This window comes from Peromyscus eremicus, chromosome 4 (assembly GCF_949786415.1).
Source record: "Peromyscus eremicus chromosome 4, PerEre_H2_v1, whole genome shotgun sequence".
In the NCBI taxonomy this organism is placed as follows: Eukaryota; Metazoa; Chordata; class Mammalia; order Rodentia; family Cricetidae; genus Peromyscus; species Peromyscus eremicus.
Window position 1 is genome coordinate 130,465,455 of NC_081419.1, and position 15,145 is coordinate 130,480,599.

Genomic DNA, 15,145 nt, shown 5'->3' on the forward strand with positions numbered 1-15,145 from the left:
ACACTCTCTGATGCCTTAGCCACACTGAAATCACTGACAATCTTGGTGAGAATTCTGCTCTCAGGGTGCAGGGTGAGGGGGGTTGGTGTGTGTGTGTGTGTGTGTGTGTGTGTGTGTGTGTGTGTGTGTGTGTGTGTGTGTGCTGGGGACTGAACTCAGGGCCTAGAGAATGGTAGGTAAGTGCTCTACCACTGAGCCAAATTCTCAGCTCTAGATTCTATAACATTTTACATTTCAGGTTTCAGATTTTGGATAAGGGGCACTTTAACCTATACCTGAAGAAAAACGTAAGAATTCAGAAGACCTTTTCACGAGTTTGCCCCTGAAGGAGAGGAAAGGGAGCAAGATGAGCGTAGTGTGGTGGTTTTCTTCAGACAGAAGACTGTCTAACTGCTGCTAAGGAAAGTCTGAGGAGGAAGGGCAGAACTGGCACTGTAGGGCTCTACAGAAGAGGCGAGTACACAGTGGCCTCCAGAGCTGCAATGCCAAGTGTGGTGGTCACTAGCCACATATGGCTTATTTTCTTCTTTTTTATTTATTAGGCAAGTATCACTATACCGTCCAGTTCAGGTGACCCTCCTGACTTTCTCAGTCTCTCATGTAGCTGGGAATACATTTACATCCCATCACCTCCAGCAATAACTTAAAATGTAAATTAATTAACATAGAATACAGAAAAATCATTTCTTGGTCTTAGGAACCTCATTTAAAATGGCAGCACAGAGATACAGGCCTTCCTGTGAGTGCAGGAGGTTCCACTGGGCAGTACTGCTGTAAACACAGCAGGAAGAGCACCCTCCTGAGAGTCTCTCGGGGTTTTTTTTCTTTTGGTTTATTGAGACAGGGTTTCTCTGTGTAGCCCTGGCTGTCCTGGAACTTGTCCTGTAGTTCAGGCTGGCCTCGAACTCACAGAGATTCACCTGCCTCTGCCTCCCAAGCGCTGGGATTAAATGTGTGTGCCACCACACCTGGCCTGGCTAAGTCTTTAATTAGGAGAAAGGTATTTCTCTACTCTAACTAAGGGAGGACAGCTACAGATGGGAGAGAACTACAGTTGGAGAGAGTGCCTATGCCACGGCCTGAAAGTATTGTGGTGAGATTTGGTTGTGCTCTAATAAAATTTGCCTGGAGATCAGAGGACAGAGCCAGTTACTAGATTAAACACAGAGGTGAGGCAGCAGTGGCACACACCTTTAATCCCAGCACTCGGGAGGCAGAGATCCAGTCTGGTTCTCTGTGAGTTCAAAGCCACACTGGGCTACATGAGATTGATCCAGTCTAAGAGAGAAACAGAGCCAGGCAGTGGTGGCACACACCTTTAACCTCAGTATATGGGAAGCACACACGCCATTAATCCCAGCACTAGGAAGGCTGAGACAGGAAGTGAAATGTCTGGGCAGAGAAAGGCAGATAAGACGTGAGGAGACAGGAACTAGAGGCCCTTTCGGCTGAGGACTCAGAGGCATTCAGTCAGTCAAAGGATTCGTGGAGTTGGCGAGAAGTGGCTGTGGCTTGTTCTTTTGTTTCTTTAATCTTTTAGCATTTACCCCAATATCTGGCGCTGGGTTTTTATTATAAGACCATTTAGGATTTGTGCAACAAAGTATCTTTTATTTTTATTATCTGAACATGGGACCACATTGGGCTATTCACTCAGGGTGAAGGTCTAGGGTTGGTAAGCAGGGGTGAAGGGCTGAGTGGCGTAAAGATGGTTTGACATAGTTGCTATGGAGCCTGGGAGAATTGTACTCAAACTGCTCGAAAGCATGGAGGACCCATAAAGTTGGGGACCATGAATGCACAGTGTAGTGATGTCTCTAGCAGGATGTGTGTGGCCAGCTATAGGGAGGGAGGAGGTCAGCATCAACAAATCTAGGTTATTTGGACTTTTGCCAAACAGATGCAAAGGGTGAGGGGTTGGTGGTAACTGCAGAAATGATGGAATTATTAATAATGATCACAAAATCTAAGTTTGACTAAAAGAGAAACCAAGGTGAGGAGCCAATAGGAGGTCCTGATGAGCTGAGCTAGGGACAAGTAAATGAAGAGAAAAGGGCTTTGTGGACAGAAAACAAGATGCTTATAAACTAGTGATTTCAGACAGGGTGGTTTCAAATGGTGATAAAGTCCAAGGTATAGGCAGATAAGGTGATTCCTGTAACTCCAGCACCATTAGGAAAACTCATTTCTAGGACAGCCTGGGCTACAGAGCAAGGTTTACACAAGTCCAAAGCATTGTCTACTGGAGTAGTGGCTGAGGGGAACTGCGTATGTCACCATGACAATTAATTTTCTTTTTTTTTCTCTTTTTTTTTTTTTTTGGTTTTTCAAGACAGGGTTTCTTTGTGTGTATTCCTGGCTGTCCTGGAACTCACCCTAGACCAGGCTGGCTTCAGACTCACAAATCTGCCTGACTCTGCCTCCTGAATGTTGGGATTAAAGGCCTGTACCACCACCGCCTGGTTTGCGATGGTTAATTTGGAATCACCCAGCAGATAACATCTGGGCATATCTGTGAGTGTTTCCAGAAAGGGTTAACTGAGGAGAGAACACCCACCCTGAATGTGGGCAGCAGCACCCCATGGGAGGGAATACCCACCCTGAATGTGGACAGAGCACCCCATGGGAGGGAACACCCACCCTGAATGTGGGCAGCAGCACCCCATGGGAGGGAACACCCACCCTGAATGTGGGCAGCAGCACCCCATGGGCCAGGGTCCTGGACTGACTGAAAACAGAAGAGAGGAGGAGGGGCCTGAATACTAGCATTGATCTGTGTCTGTTCCCTACTGTGAACACAGCTGCCTCACGGTCCCATTGCCCTGCCCCAGGACCAATAAACCTGTCCTGCCTTAAGTTACTTTGTATGTTTCCTCTTATCAATGAGAAAAGCAACTAACACAGCCACTAAGAATAAAAATAAAGAACAAAAATAAAGCAGTCAAGAGCAGTAGCTGTTCTTCCAAAAGATCCAGGTTCAATTCCCAGCACCCACATGGCAGTTCATAACTATCTAATTCCAGTTCCAGCCAGGGGATCTGGCATCTTCACACAGATATACATGCAGGCAAAACCCCAATGTACATAAAATAAATAGATAAAATCTTTAAAAAAAAAAAAAAAGAAAGAAAGAAAAATAAAGAGATCAAAGAGTTTCTCCTGGTGGATTATCTCAGGATCATGGCAGAACCAGCGCCGAGGGGAAGACGACCGTGCCCAAAGCTTTCCACAGACAGCTGCTGCTGATCTCTACAGAGTCCTAGTGTGAAACTGATGAGTCAATTACAATTTCAGAATAAACTTCCAATTTGCTCTCTTGTACCAATTTATACTTCTGTATTTTCAGGTGGATTTATTAACACAGAATTGTACAACACTCTTTGTTCTTGTATGGCTGATGTAAAACAGTCCACTGTCACATCCCACTGACTTCACTTGATTACTGGTCTTTCATGTCTGTTACGGGTAGCATCAAGTACCTCGGATCTAAATGCATTTGGAGACAGTTGAGTGGCAGAAGTCAGACAGGAGGTGAGGGATTGCCCCCAGCCCTCAGAACAGGACAGGCCTTCTCACGAAGCAGAAGAGCCAGGGTGGGCACACTGGCATACAGGTGCCCAGGAAGAGTGCTGGGAAGTGGTGTCTTTCTAAGTCTCGGGGAGTGCAGGAGAACCTTGCTCCTTGGGCCGCTCATTGTATTTGGCAAAGAATGGTTAGGGCCTTTCATGCAAGAATTTGTCAACAAGAAAATGAGAAAGCAAGGCCGGGCGGTGGTGGCGCACGCCTTTAATCCCAGCACTCGGGAGGCAGAGCCAGGCGGATCTCTGTGAGTTCGAGGCCAGCCTGGACTACCAAGTGAGTTCCAGGAAAGGCACAAAGCTACACAGAGAAACCCTGTCTCGAAAAACCAAAAAAAAAAAAAAAAAAAAAAGAAAATGAGAAAGCAAAAACTTAGCTAAAAATACAAAGTAAACACTCTGAGATTTCAGAGGAATGGAACACTGAAGAGAATTTCCTAGAGAATTGAAGAAAATACAAGAAGGCTTCAGAGCTTTTCATTAGGATACACCAAGACACTACAGCCATGTAAAAATAGGAACAAAAAAAAAAATCTTAACTGCTTTGTGTATATACGTAAGCAAGCAAAAATATCTAATTGGTAGTACTTTTATAGCCAAAATAATTTAAATCAACATATACAACGTGCTATTTATCACATGATCTCAATATACTGGCAGAACATCACAAAGAACATCTGAAAAGTGTCTGATAATGCTGATTTTCTCTGAGACCACAGATGATTCTCTTCCTCCTAGCTTTCTGTGTGTCTCCAAGGTTTGGGTTTTTTTGCGTATATATATTTTTAAAATTAAGTGCATGAATGTGTGTGAGTGTGTGTGCACATGAAGGCATTGTAGGAGGACATCGGATTCTGGGGCTGGAGTGGCAGGTGGTTTTGAGTCACCTGACATGGGTGCTGGTAACTGACTTTCCTGGTCCTCTGGAAGAGCAGAAAGTCCTTAACTGCTGAGCCATCTCTCCTGCCTCTTCGCTGTTTTGTTTGTTTGTTTTGAGACAGGTTCTCACTATGTAGTACTGGTCAGCCTGGAGCTCACTATGTAGACCAGGCTGGCCTCCAACATGTTTCTTCTGCCTCTACTTCCTGAGTGCTGAGATTTCAGAAGTACCTCACCACTTCCTACTCACCAAGTTTTCACAGTGAAGAAAGGTTTCTTTGTTTTGTTTTTTGAGATTGGGTCTTTCTACATAGTCCTGGTTTTTCTGGAACTTACTATGTAGACCAGGATGGCCTTGAAATCATAGATCTGCCTGCCTCTGCCTCCTGAGTGCTGGGATCAAAAGCTGCCACTCTTGGAGGGAAGGCTTTTGGTGTTAAAACACAATTTTTCACTTAGCCTATTCTTAGGCTCACTACTTACATCCACTTCGAAATCTTCGGCCTTCAGCTGGGCTTCCAGCGGCACATTAGGTTTGGCGTCAGCAATGTCTTGGGGAAGCTGTTTATAGTCTTCCTAGAAGAGATGAGGCTTCCCAGTTAGGATCCAGTTTGTCATTAAGTACTTTGTACCGTGGTCATGTTCCTTCTTCACCAAGAAAAACAGAAATACCCCAACAAGACAGCTCCAATACATGCTAGCCTGGAAACAAACTGGGCAATTTTCATTAAAAAACAGACCGAAACAGCCATCACATTTTGGAAAGAATGTGGCATCCATCCATTCACAGCTACCTCCTGTTGCTTTTGCAGTGACTCCCGTTGCCAGCGGCCCCTGTGATGGTATCTCACATCTCACCAGGAAGCTACACAGAGTAGCAAGCTCATCTTTCCCAGTCCTTCTGGTTTTTTTTGCCACATATAATACAAATAACACACAAAATCCACAGAGTTAACTGTTATGATGCTGGTAAGGTTCCTGGGCAATGACAGACTATTAGTGGTTACGCTTCTGGAGAGTCCAAAGTGAAAGGCCAGTTTTTGACTGCACCGTGTCAAGTGCCCCTAACCATCACTGTTCAAGGGTCAACTATAGATAAAATGGGTTCTCAGAGCCTTAGTGAAGCTCACGCGGGTCTTATTTTGAGGGATTTCCCCTTAGATTAATTTTCCAGTGCTTGGATCTATCTCAAACTTGAGGCCCTTATTGAATGTGAGAGCAAATATTTATAGGTGCTTAGATCTGCCTTTGAATCCTACCTGACGGCTTTCATGAACAATTTATTTATTAACACCCAGCATCAGTTTCTCATCTGGTAAACAGGCCTGAGAATACTGCGAAGAATAAATGAGAATGTACAGGAAGCATGGTTACTGTGATAGATTAATGGCTTCTTCTTGAGGACAGAGATTGGGATAACCTTCCACTAACATCAGGATAGCTGATGACTCAACTTACCTTTTTAATCTTGTCTTGACCGTTTGGCTGGGTCTCACCCAAATACTTGTATAGATTACGGTTTTCGATGTTCCTTAAAATATTTCGTGCCTCAGACAACTTTGGATCAGTAGAATATAAAATCTCCAGAAAAATGTTATCTGTCAATGTGATGACATTTCATTCACATTAAAAGGACAGTATGATTTAAAGACACTTTGCTGTGGTCCTAAGATGTTCTTAACGAGGCAGAGCATTATGTTCGAGCTTAAAAAAAAAAGATGGCAATAAGGGAGGGAAAAAAGGCAAGGGCAGAGGTGGGAAGCCTCCCCTGTGGGAGAGGAATGGAGAGTGGACTAGAACCGACGGCTTGAGCTGGGCAGGCAGGACACAGAGACTTACTATTGTTTTTATTTTTGTAAATGAGACAAGGTTTTGCTAATTAGCCCTACACAGCCTTAAACATTTACAAACAAAATTATGTCTATACTTAAAATAGCCCAATGTTTGTCAGAAGGAGGTAGATGGAAAGAATTGCTGTGTGGATTACAGCTGAAGCTAAGTGATGAGCACATAGAAGTTTGTCAAATGACTTAATTAAAAGGTTGTTTGTTTGTTTTTTTTAAATTTTTTGAGACAGGGTTTCTCTGTGTAGCCCTGGCTAATCCTGGAACTCACTCTGTAGACCAGGCTGGCCTCAAACTCACAAAGATCTGCCTGGCTCTGCCTCCCAAGTGCTGGGATTAAAGACATATACCACCACTGCCCGGCTTCTTTTTTTTTTTTTTTTTAAGTTTTAAAATATTTTATTCTATGATGATAACAGAAGGGGAAAAACTTTCTTCTTTTGTCTTTTTTCTATTTTCTTTACAAATTTTCTAATCAAAATAGCCTTCAACCAAATTCATTATTATCATTTTTCCATAAAAGAACTCTATTTATATACAATTTTCTTGCTTTTGTTTTTCTTTTTTGAGAGAAGGTCTCACTCTTAGGGTGGTTTGAGCTCACTATATAACTCAGGTTAGTCTCAAAGTTGTGGTAATCCCCCTGCCTCATTCTCCTGCTTGTGAGCCACTGCAGCTGGCTATGTATATATGATTTTTTGATGAAACATTATATTATAGTATATACTTCCCAAGAACAAGAACACTTTTTTAAACATAAATACATGCACCAAGAAATTTAACAGTGATTTTTTTTTTAATTGCTTTACCTATCTCGATAACGTAACTTAAGGATTTTCATTATGGGTAATAGGGATATCAAGCAAATATATGGATAAAATTAGTGGTCACACACTTTCAGTCTTTTAAAATCTAGAACTAGAACAACCCCTCCATCTTCCAGGATGTTGACTGTTGTTGGTTGTTTTTTTATTCTTTGGGGGGCCTGCCACCCAGCTCCCAAATAAATACATGGAGGCTTTTTCTTAGTTATGAATGCCTAGCCTTAGCTTGGCTTCTTTCTTGCCAGCTTTTCTTATCTTAAATTATCCCGTCACCCTTATGCCTCTGGTATTTTACTGTTCTCTTACTTCTGTAAATTTTACTTTCATTCTTACTCCATGGCTGGCTGAATGGCTAGGTGGCTGGCCCCTAATGTCCTCCTCTCCTTCCCTCACATCTTCCTTCTTTCAGATTTCTCCTTCTATTTATTCTCTCTGCCTCCCAGCCCCACCTGTCCTTTCTCCTGCCTCGTTATTGGCTGTTCAGCTCTTTATTAGACCATCAGGTGTTTTAGACAGGCACAGTAACACAGCTTCACAGAGTTAAACAAATGAAACATACCTTAAAATAATATTCTACAAGAGTTGATCTTTAGAACAGATCAGGGAGCCATGGTGTATGCACTGCTGCCATGACCACTATTGTTAAATCTGATCGGATTTCTCTATTATAAATTTTTTAGGGAATGTGGTTCTGTGGACTGGACCCAGGCCTCACGCCCGCTCCTGTCCACCATCAGCCCTTAATTACCAGCCTGATGGGTTTGAGACTGTACGCTGACCAACAACATTTCAGCCACTGGTGCTCAGTGATGACAAGGTTTGTTTGGTTTGGATTTTTTTTTTTAGTATTAATCGAGTTGTGCCAAGTATACAAGAGGTACTGTGACTCATTTAAGCATTACTTACACACTATGCCACTTTAAGAATCATTATTTTGTAATTTCACATATGTATGTACTTTCTCCTCATTATCTTCTCTATCCTTGCAAAGGCAGCTTATATCTGACATAGACATGTGTGTCCTGGAGTTCTTACCTGTCAGCTTAGTGAAGGCTTCCATGTCATCAATAGCTGTAGAAATACGGAACTTTTCCCCGCCGGCTCCTGTAAACTCCATGTAGGGGTCTGCTTTGAGGAAAGCTTCTGTGATCCTAAAGACCATTTTAGAAACACACAAGGACATTTGAAGATTCGCTTTATATCTTGCTCAAAAGGATCTTTCTAGTTTAAGAAAACAAAATCTTGAGGTATGATGTTCACAGACAGCTGCTTGCTTATTTATTGATTGATTTATGGTTTTTCAAGACAGGGTTGCTCTGTGTAGCTTTGGAGCATGTCCTGGAACTTGCTTTGTAGACCAGGCTAGCCTTGAACTCACAGAGATCCGCCTGCCTCTGCCTCCCGAGTGCTGGGATTAAAGGCGTGCACCACCACTGCCCGGCAAGACAGCTGTAATGACACATGACCTGTGCGTTGCGTGCCTACTATGTTCCAGGCACTAGGGCAGAGCTTTACAGACCTTATCTCATTTAGTTTTTCTAATAATAAGCATATTCAGCTCCAATTTTATGGAAGCAGAAATAACATAATTTTCCTTTAAACAAGTTCAGAAGAAGTGTATGAAGCTTTGAACCAAAGTCTCTCTGACTCAGAACTGGAAACAAAACTACTTTAGTTCTTTTCTTGAGACAAGGTCTCATGTTTCTCAGGCTAGCTTCAAAGCTGCTACATACCTGAGAATGACCTTGAACTCTGTCTCCACCTCCCAAGTGCTGGCATGGCAGACATGTACTACCATATTCATTCAGCTTTACACCTTTTTTTTTTTTTTTTTTTTTTTGTGACTGGGTTTTTCTACACAGCTCTGGCTGTCCTAGAACTCACTGTGTAGACCAGGTTGGCCTTGAACTCAGAGATCCATCTGCCTTTGCCTTCCTAGTGTGGGATTAAAGGGGTGTGCTACCACACCTGGCTACATCTAACTTCTGACTGAGGTTAGACTCTTCAGGAACCAATGTGGTGGTTCATGCCTGATCCCAGCACCTGGGAGGTGGAAGCCAGAGAATCATGAATTTGAGGTCAACCTGGGCTATACAGTGAATTCCAGACCTGTCAGGGCTATAAGTATGAAATCCTGTCTCAAAAACAAAGAAAGGAAACTCCTCATGGGGTCTCTGAGACATGTACAGACTTTGTGCACTTTTTGGCTATAGCTCTGTCTGGATCAGGGAAAAAGATGAAATTCCTATTTGCTACTAACTTTGAAAAACATTTGACAGTCAGCACTCTGGAGGCAGAGGCAGGTGGATCTTTACAAGTTCGAGGCTAGCCTGGTCTACAGAGTGGGTTCCAGGACTGTTACACAGAAAAACCCTGTCTCAAAAAACAAACAAACAAAAACATTTGACAGGACAAAGGTAGAAATCAGTGTAAATATAATTTTGTTTGTCAGCTATTCATGTCTCACTACTTCCATGAATAATAGCTGTGTGTAACTTCCTGCACAGGGACCCTGAGCCATTCTGGCAACCTCTTCATGTCTAGCCTAGGCCAGCTCTTCTTTCTCTATCTACCCTATCGCCACATCCACTTTCCTCCTCTTCCTCCTGCTAAATTTATAGTATGCTAGTCTTCTTTTAAGGGAGCCTTTTTAGATTGCACAGCTTGAGCTGGGAATGCTAATGTGGTAAAACATCACGTACACTTTTATAATGAGATAACACTTACATTATATCGATGAGGTTGCTGATTTTGTGTTGATAAGCCCTGCGGTGTAAGCAGTTGCGTGTGTGGAACATGTCATACAGATTTCCAACCTCCTGCAAGGGAACAGAAATGGTAATGCAGCATCAGATTATGTTCACCTTTGTTGGAGACAGGGTCTCAACGCGTAGCCCTGGCTGTCCTGGAACTCATTATGTAGACCAGGATGGCCCTGAATTCACCTGCCTCTGCCTCCTGAATGCTGGGATTAAAGGACCAGCATACATAAAGACTTTCCTAAGGCATAATTCTATACCACCGCTTAAGTTATATGAGTGTCTCTGCAGTGGTATGAAATAAAAAAATGTGTGTAGGGAGAGACCTTGAGTAAAGAGAGAAGGCAGACAGTGACAGAGCAGGGCAGCCTCTGCACGCATTCACACCGGTGTGCACAGCAAGCAAGCACACACACACACACACACACACACACACACACACAATCTAAAAAAAAATTCAAAAGAGAGAGAGAGAGAAGGAAGGAAGAAAGGAGGGAAAACAAAAGAAAAGAAAGATGGCTCTGGATCTTTTCAAATTGCTGAGTGATTATTTCCAGATTTCAGACCAGGAGCTGCACTCTTATTTCCTGAGGATGTAACTTACCTTTTCTCTAGTACAAATGTGCTTCATCTTACAGCCAGCCTTGTCTTCCACTTCACAGATACGGGCAAACTTTACAAAGCGCTTGTAATCAAAATTATTTTGGATGCCAAGATGGTGACAGTCCCTAGGAAATTCCAAAGCAGAGTTAGGAAACATTTCAACAAGGAAACTGTGCCTTAAATACAAAGACTACATTTCTTTTCTTTTCTTTCTTTCTTTCTTTTTTTTTTTTTTTTTAAATTCTGAACCAGGCTTTGGATCCACCGGCTTGCAGAAGGCTGGTTGGTGACTGAAGAATATACTGAAGGACACAAGGAGGTATAACTAGCTAAGTGAGTCAGTGGGAAGATTCCCTGGAAGAACGTGAGGGAGCTGCTATAGAATAAAAACTGGAGTGCTATCACCAGGTGCAGTGTGTTGACAAAGGATTATGAATTGCACAAGCTAATAATAACGAGGCAGTTATGAAATAGCTAGGGAATTTTGAATCCTGACCATATATTAAGTAATACCTTAGAAGTGGTGGAGCACACCTATAATCTCAGCACTAGGGAGGCAGAGGCAGGAGGATCCCTGAGTTTGAGACAGGCCTGGTCTACACAGTGAGTTCCAGGACAGCTAGGACTACAAAGTAATACCCTGTCTCAAAACAAAAAACAAACAAACAAACAAAAAGCCTTAAAACAATTGCAGAGTGTTTTTAGGTTTAACAGAGACACTTTATTTACAGATGCACACAGAAACATGACGAGATGCTATATTGCTTGAGATTTACTTTAAAATAATTTGAGGTTACTCAGGAGGCAGAGTCAAGCAGATCTCCATGAGCTTGAGGCTACACTGGTCTCAAAAAAGTAATAAAATAATTCGAGGTGTAGAATAGACAAAATAAGATTGGTCATGTGAGGCATGCCTTCAATCCTGGCCATGGGAGGCAGAGGCTGGGGGATCTGTATGACTCTGAGGATAGCCTGGTCTATGTAGTGATTTCCAGGCCAGCCAAGCTATATGGTAAGACCCAGTCTCAACAAACAAACAAAGGATTGAGTGTGTTCTGATACTCACAACTTGAGGTATGAGCACTTGGAAGGTCCTTATGCTGTTCTCACTTATTATTAAAATCCTTCATTATATTTAAGAACAAAGCCTTGATTGTGAAGAAGTAAACAGAGAGGAAAAAGAGAATTTTTCCCACTTCAAAATGAGACTGTCTTCTACCTTGAACCAGCTTGGGAGCTAACCAGAGCCCAACCAGAAGCCCAGGAGAGTAATCGATTGTGATGCAGGACAAGGGGGCAGGAAGGAACCCAGCACGCTCAGGGCAAGGGGAAGGCTGTTTCACTTCTTCCACAATGGCAGCGAAGCTAGTGCTATAGCCATGCCAGGACTGTGGCGACCAACTTCTGATTAGCTGGGTAGGCAGGCCTTAATGCTACCTTTATACAAAGAATTTAGCAATGTTTCTGAAAACATTCAGTGCATACCTGGCAAAATAATCCCATTTGTCCACATCGATGCCATTTCTCTTGTTAGCTACTATCTCATAAAGGAAGCTCTTCTTGGCAGGGCGTCCTTTATACGGCCACTGGAAAACAAGAGCATTTCATCAAGGTTTTAGGTAGACACAGACCTATTTATAAGCAAAGCAACTGTATCGACCTGCAAATTACAAACAAGACACTGAAGTTAGAATGCTAATCCTTCTAATGAAGTAGGAAGGGAAAGAAATGCAAAAGCATATGCTACCCTAGAAATACCAGGCCTCCCAGCTGGGAATGTTGCTCTGTGGTCCAGTGCATGCATATGTGAGGGCCACAAAAATCAATGAATAAAGAAAAAGTCTATAAAGGGCTGGTGGGATGGCTTAGCAAGTAAAGGCTTTTGCTGCCAACCAGACTACCTGAATTCTATCCCTAGGACCCACAAGGTGGAAGGAGAGAACTGACTTCTGCAAAGTGTCCTGTGACTTCCACAAGTACACTGTGATTCTCAGGCAGGGGTGTGTGTGTGTGTGTGTGTGTGTGTTCCTTAAATGATAAACCTTGAATTCATATATTAAAATAATAATGTCTTTCACTGATACAGTGACACGTACCTATAACCTCAGCCCTTTGGAAGGTTGAGGCAGGAGGATCGTGACTTCAAAGTCAGCATGTGCTACAGAACAAGACTCCCCCTGCCAGAGAAGAACAAAAACAACCTCTCCCTCTGTGTACATATATGTATATGTATGTATGTAGAGAGCACTATATTTCTCTTCCCTTTGTGTTGTTGCTGTTGTTGGAGACAGGGTTTCTCTGGGTAGCCCTGGCTGTCCTCGAACTCACTCTGTAGACCAGGCTAGCCTCGAACTCAGAGATCTGCCTGCCTCTGCCTTCTGAGTGCTGAGTGTGAAGGCGTGCACCACCACACCTTGCTTTCTTTCCTTTCTTTTTTTCCCCTCACAGAGTCTCGTGTAACCCAGACTCACCTTGGACTCACTCTGCAGGAGAAAAAGACTTTTAACTTCTGTTCCTCCTGCTTCCACCTCTCTAGGGACAGACTTCAATAACCACATGTCACCATACCTGTGTGTTATACGTTACTATATTTCAAAACAGCTACACAGCTACTCTAAATACCAACCACTTGAAGTGTTTTTGAAGCTAATTTTTTTAGAAATGAGATAGTTGCTCCTCAGTCTACCTCGTGTATATGTGTATGTATGCATATGTATGTGTCTGTGTGTATACATGTGTGTACACATACACATAGAGACCAGAGGTTAATGCTGAATATCTTTTTCTGCCTCTCAGTGCTGAGGTTATAAGCCTGTGTCCAGCCATGCTTTTTTCTTGTTGTTTTATTTTTTGTTTGTTTTTTTGAGACAGGGTTTCTCTGTGTAACAGTCCTGGCTGTCCTGGAACTTGCTTTGTAGACCAGGCTGGCCTCGAATTCACTGAGATCTGCCTGTCTCTGTGAGTGCTGGGATTAAAGGTGTGTGCCACCACTACTAGGAGCTTTTTTTTTTTAATTGTTGTTTTTGTGTGCTGTGGAACACTTTGTACACTATAAATACGTATTACTCTCATTGCTTAATAATAAAGAGCTGACTAGCCTATAGCTGGGCAGAAAGAGATTGGGCAGGAGAGCCAGACTAGGAGGATGCTGGGAAGAAGTGAGGAGTCTAAGGGTCATGTCCGTGAGACACAGGAGAAGCAAGAGATGAACTTACCATGTTGAAAGAAGGCACCGCCACGTGGCAGAGGGTAGATAAGAAATATGGGTTAATTTAAGTATAAGAGCTAGCTAGTAACCCTCATAAGCTACTGGCCGAGCATTTATACTTAATAATAAGTCTCTGTGTTGTGATTTGGGAACTGGATGGCCAGAAAGAAAAGTCCACCTACAGTTGTGTTGTTTTGTTTATTTGAGATAGAGTCCCACGGTATAGGGCTGGCTGGCCTGGAACTCTCTATGTAGACCAGGTTGGCCTCTGCCCCTTGAGTGTTGGAATTGAAGGTGTGTGTTACTTAGCTTGCCTTTTTACGTGAGTGCTAGGGATATGAACTCAGATACTCATGCTTACATAGCAAGTGCCCTTACCTACTGAGACATCTCCAGCTCAGGATGTATACTTTTACATTTTGATCCTCTTGCTTCTGCATCCCAAGTACTGATGTTGCAGACATAAACTATTATTGGGAGAAATACTGTCTAAAGAACTCAAGATGAGGAAAAAAAATATATATATATATATTTTGCATTAGAAGGCAGATGCATATAACTTATATTTTGACACTTAGAGTCCCTGCAATAGCCAAATGTGTAGCTCTGAGAGAATCAAGAGTGGACTAGATGGAAAGTACCAGTTGGCTCTAAGTAACATGAATAAAAACTTACCGAACAGTCTTTGACTGGAGTTTCAGGTGGTCCCATAATTTGTTCCTTGATAAAGTCAATATCTTCTTCAGGGATGAGACCATAGTTTTTCATGATAGGTTTGAGGTCATTAGAATCAACCAGATGCTCAAACATCTCAACTGAGCCCTGTTCATGCTGTGAAAAGTCAATATAACAAACAGCCTGTTACAGATTCCTAATTAAATAGATTATTCTGGATTCTAGGTAATTCTCAGATGAAGTCCCATTGACAGTTGATTACTGAGTTTCTAACTACATTGCTACAGCTTTTAAATTAGTCAATTTTTGTCAGTATTTTATTTGTCTACAAAACAGTTTCGGTTGGTTGGTGGTTTTTTAAGACAGGGTCTCACTATATAGCACTGGTTGGCCAGGAACTTGTTCTGTAGACCAGGCTGGCCTTGCACTCACAGAGATCCATCTGTCTCTGCTTCCTGAGTGCAGGGATTAAAGGCGTGCCCACCATGCCCAGTCACAAAACAATTTTTATTAGTTTTAAAAATGGGCTTACAAAGGGATGAGTTCCACTGTAGCATTTTCATATATACTTTAGTTTATTGATCCTCTTCCCCTAGTCTACAAAACTTTTATAAATCGTGTTTATTATTGCATAAATAAATACAATGAAAATATTTTATGAAATATAACCATTTATATTACCAAGAAGAATATTATCAGATCATACAGGTAGAATGAATATCACTCTAAAATTTAGGATTTTTTTTCCATCCACAGAAGAACATCTGAAGTTAAA

At 42.3% G+C, this 15,145-nt stretch overlaps 1 protein-coding gene across 1 annotated transcript in view; it reads right to left on the bottom strand.

Annotated features, from left to right (window-relative positions):
* Samhd1 (SAM and HD domain containing deoxynucleoside triphosphate triphosphohydrolase 1) overlaps positions 1-15,145 on the bottom strand; it is a 41,693-nt gene that overhangs the window by 7,581 nt on the left and 18,967 nt on the right. The window contains exons 7-13 of the mRNA XM_059261789.1: positions 14,371-14,526; positions 11,973-12,073; positions 10,489-10,612; positions 9,853-9,944; positions 8,161-8,276; positions 5,916-6,055; positions 4,941-5,033 (exon numbers count right to left, since the gene is read on the bottom strand). Coding sequence (XP_059117772.1) covers positions 4,941-5,033; positions 5,916-6,055; positions 8,161-8,276; positions 9,853-9,944; positions 10,489-10,612; positions 11,973-12,073; positions 14,371-14,526 — 822 coding nt within the window. The remainder of the gene's footprint in view (positions 1-4,940; positions 5,034-5,915; positions 6,056-8,160; positions 8,277-9,852; positions 9,945-10,488; positions 10,613-11,972; positions 12,074-14,370; positions 14,527-15,145) is intronic.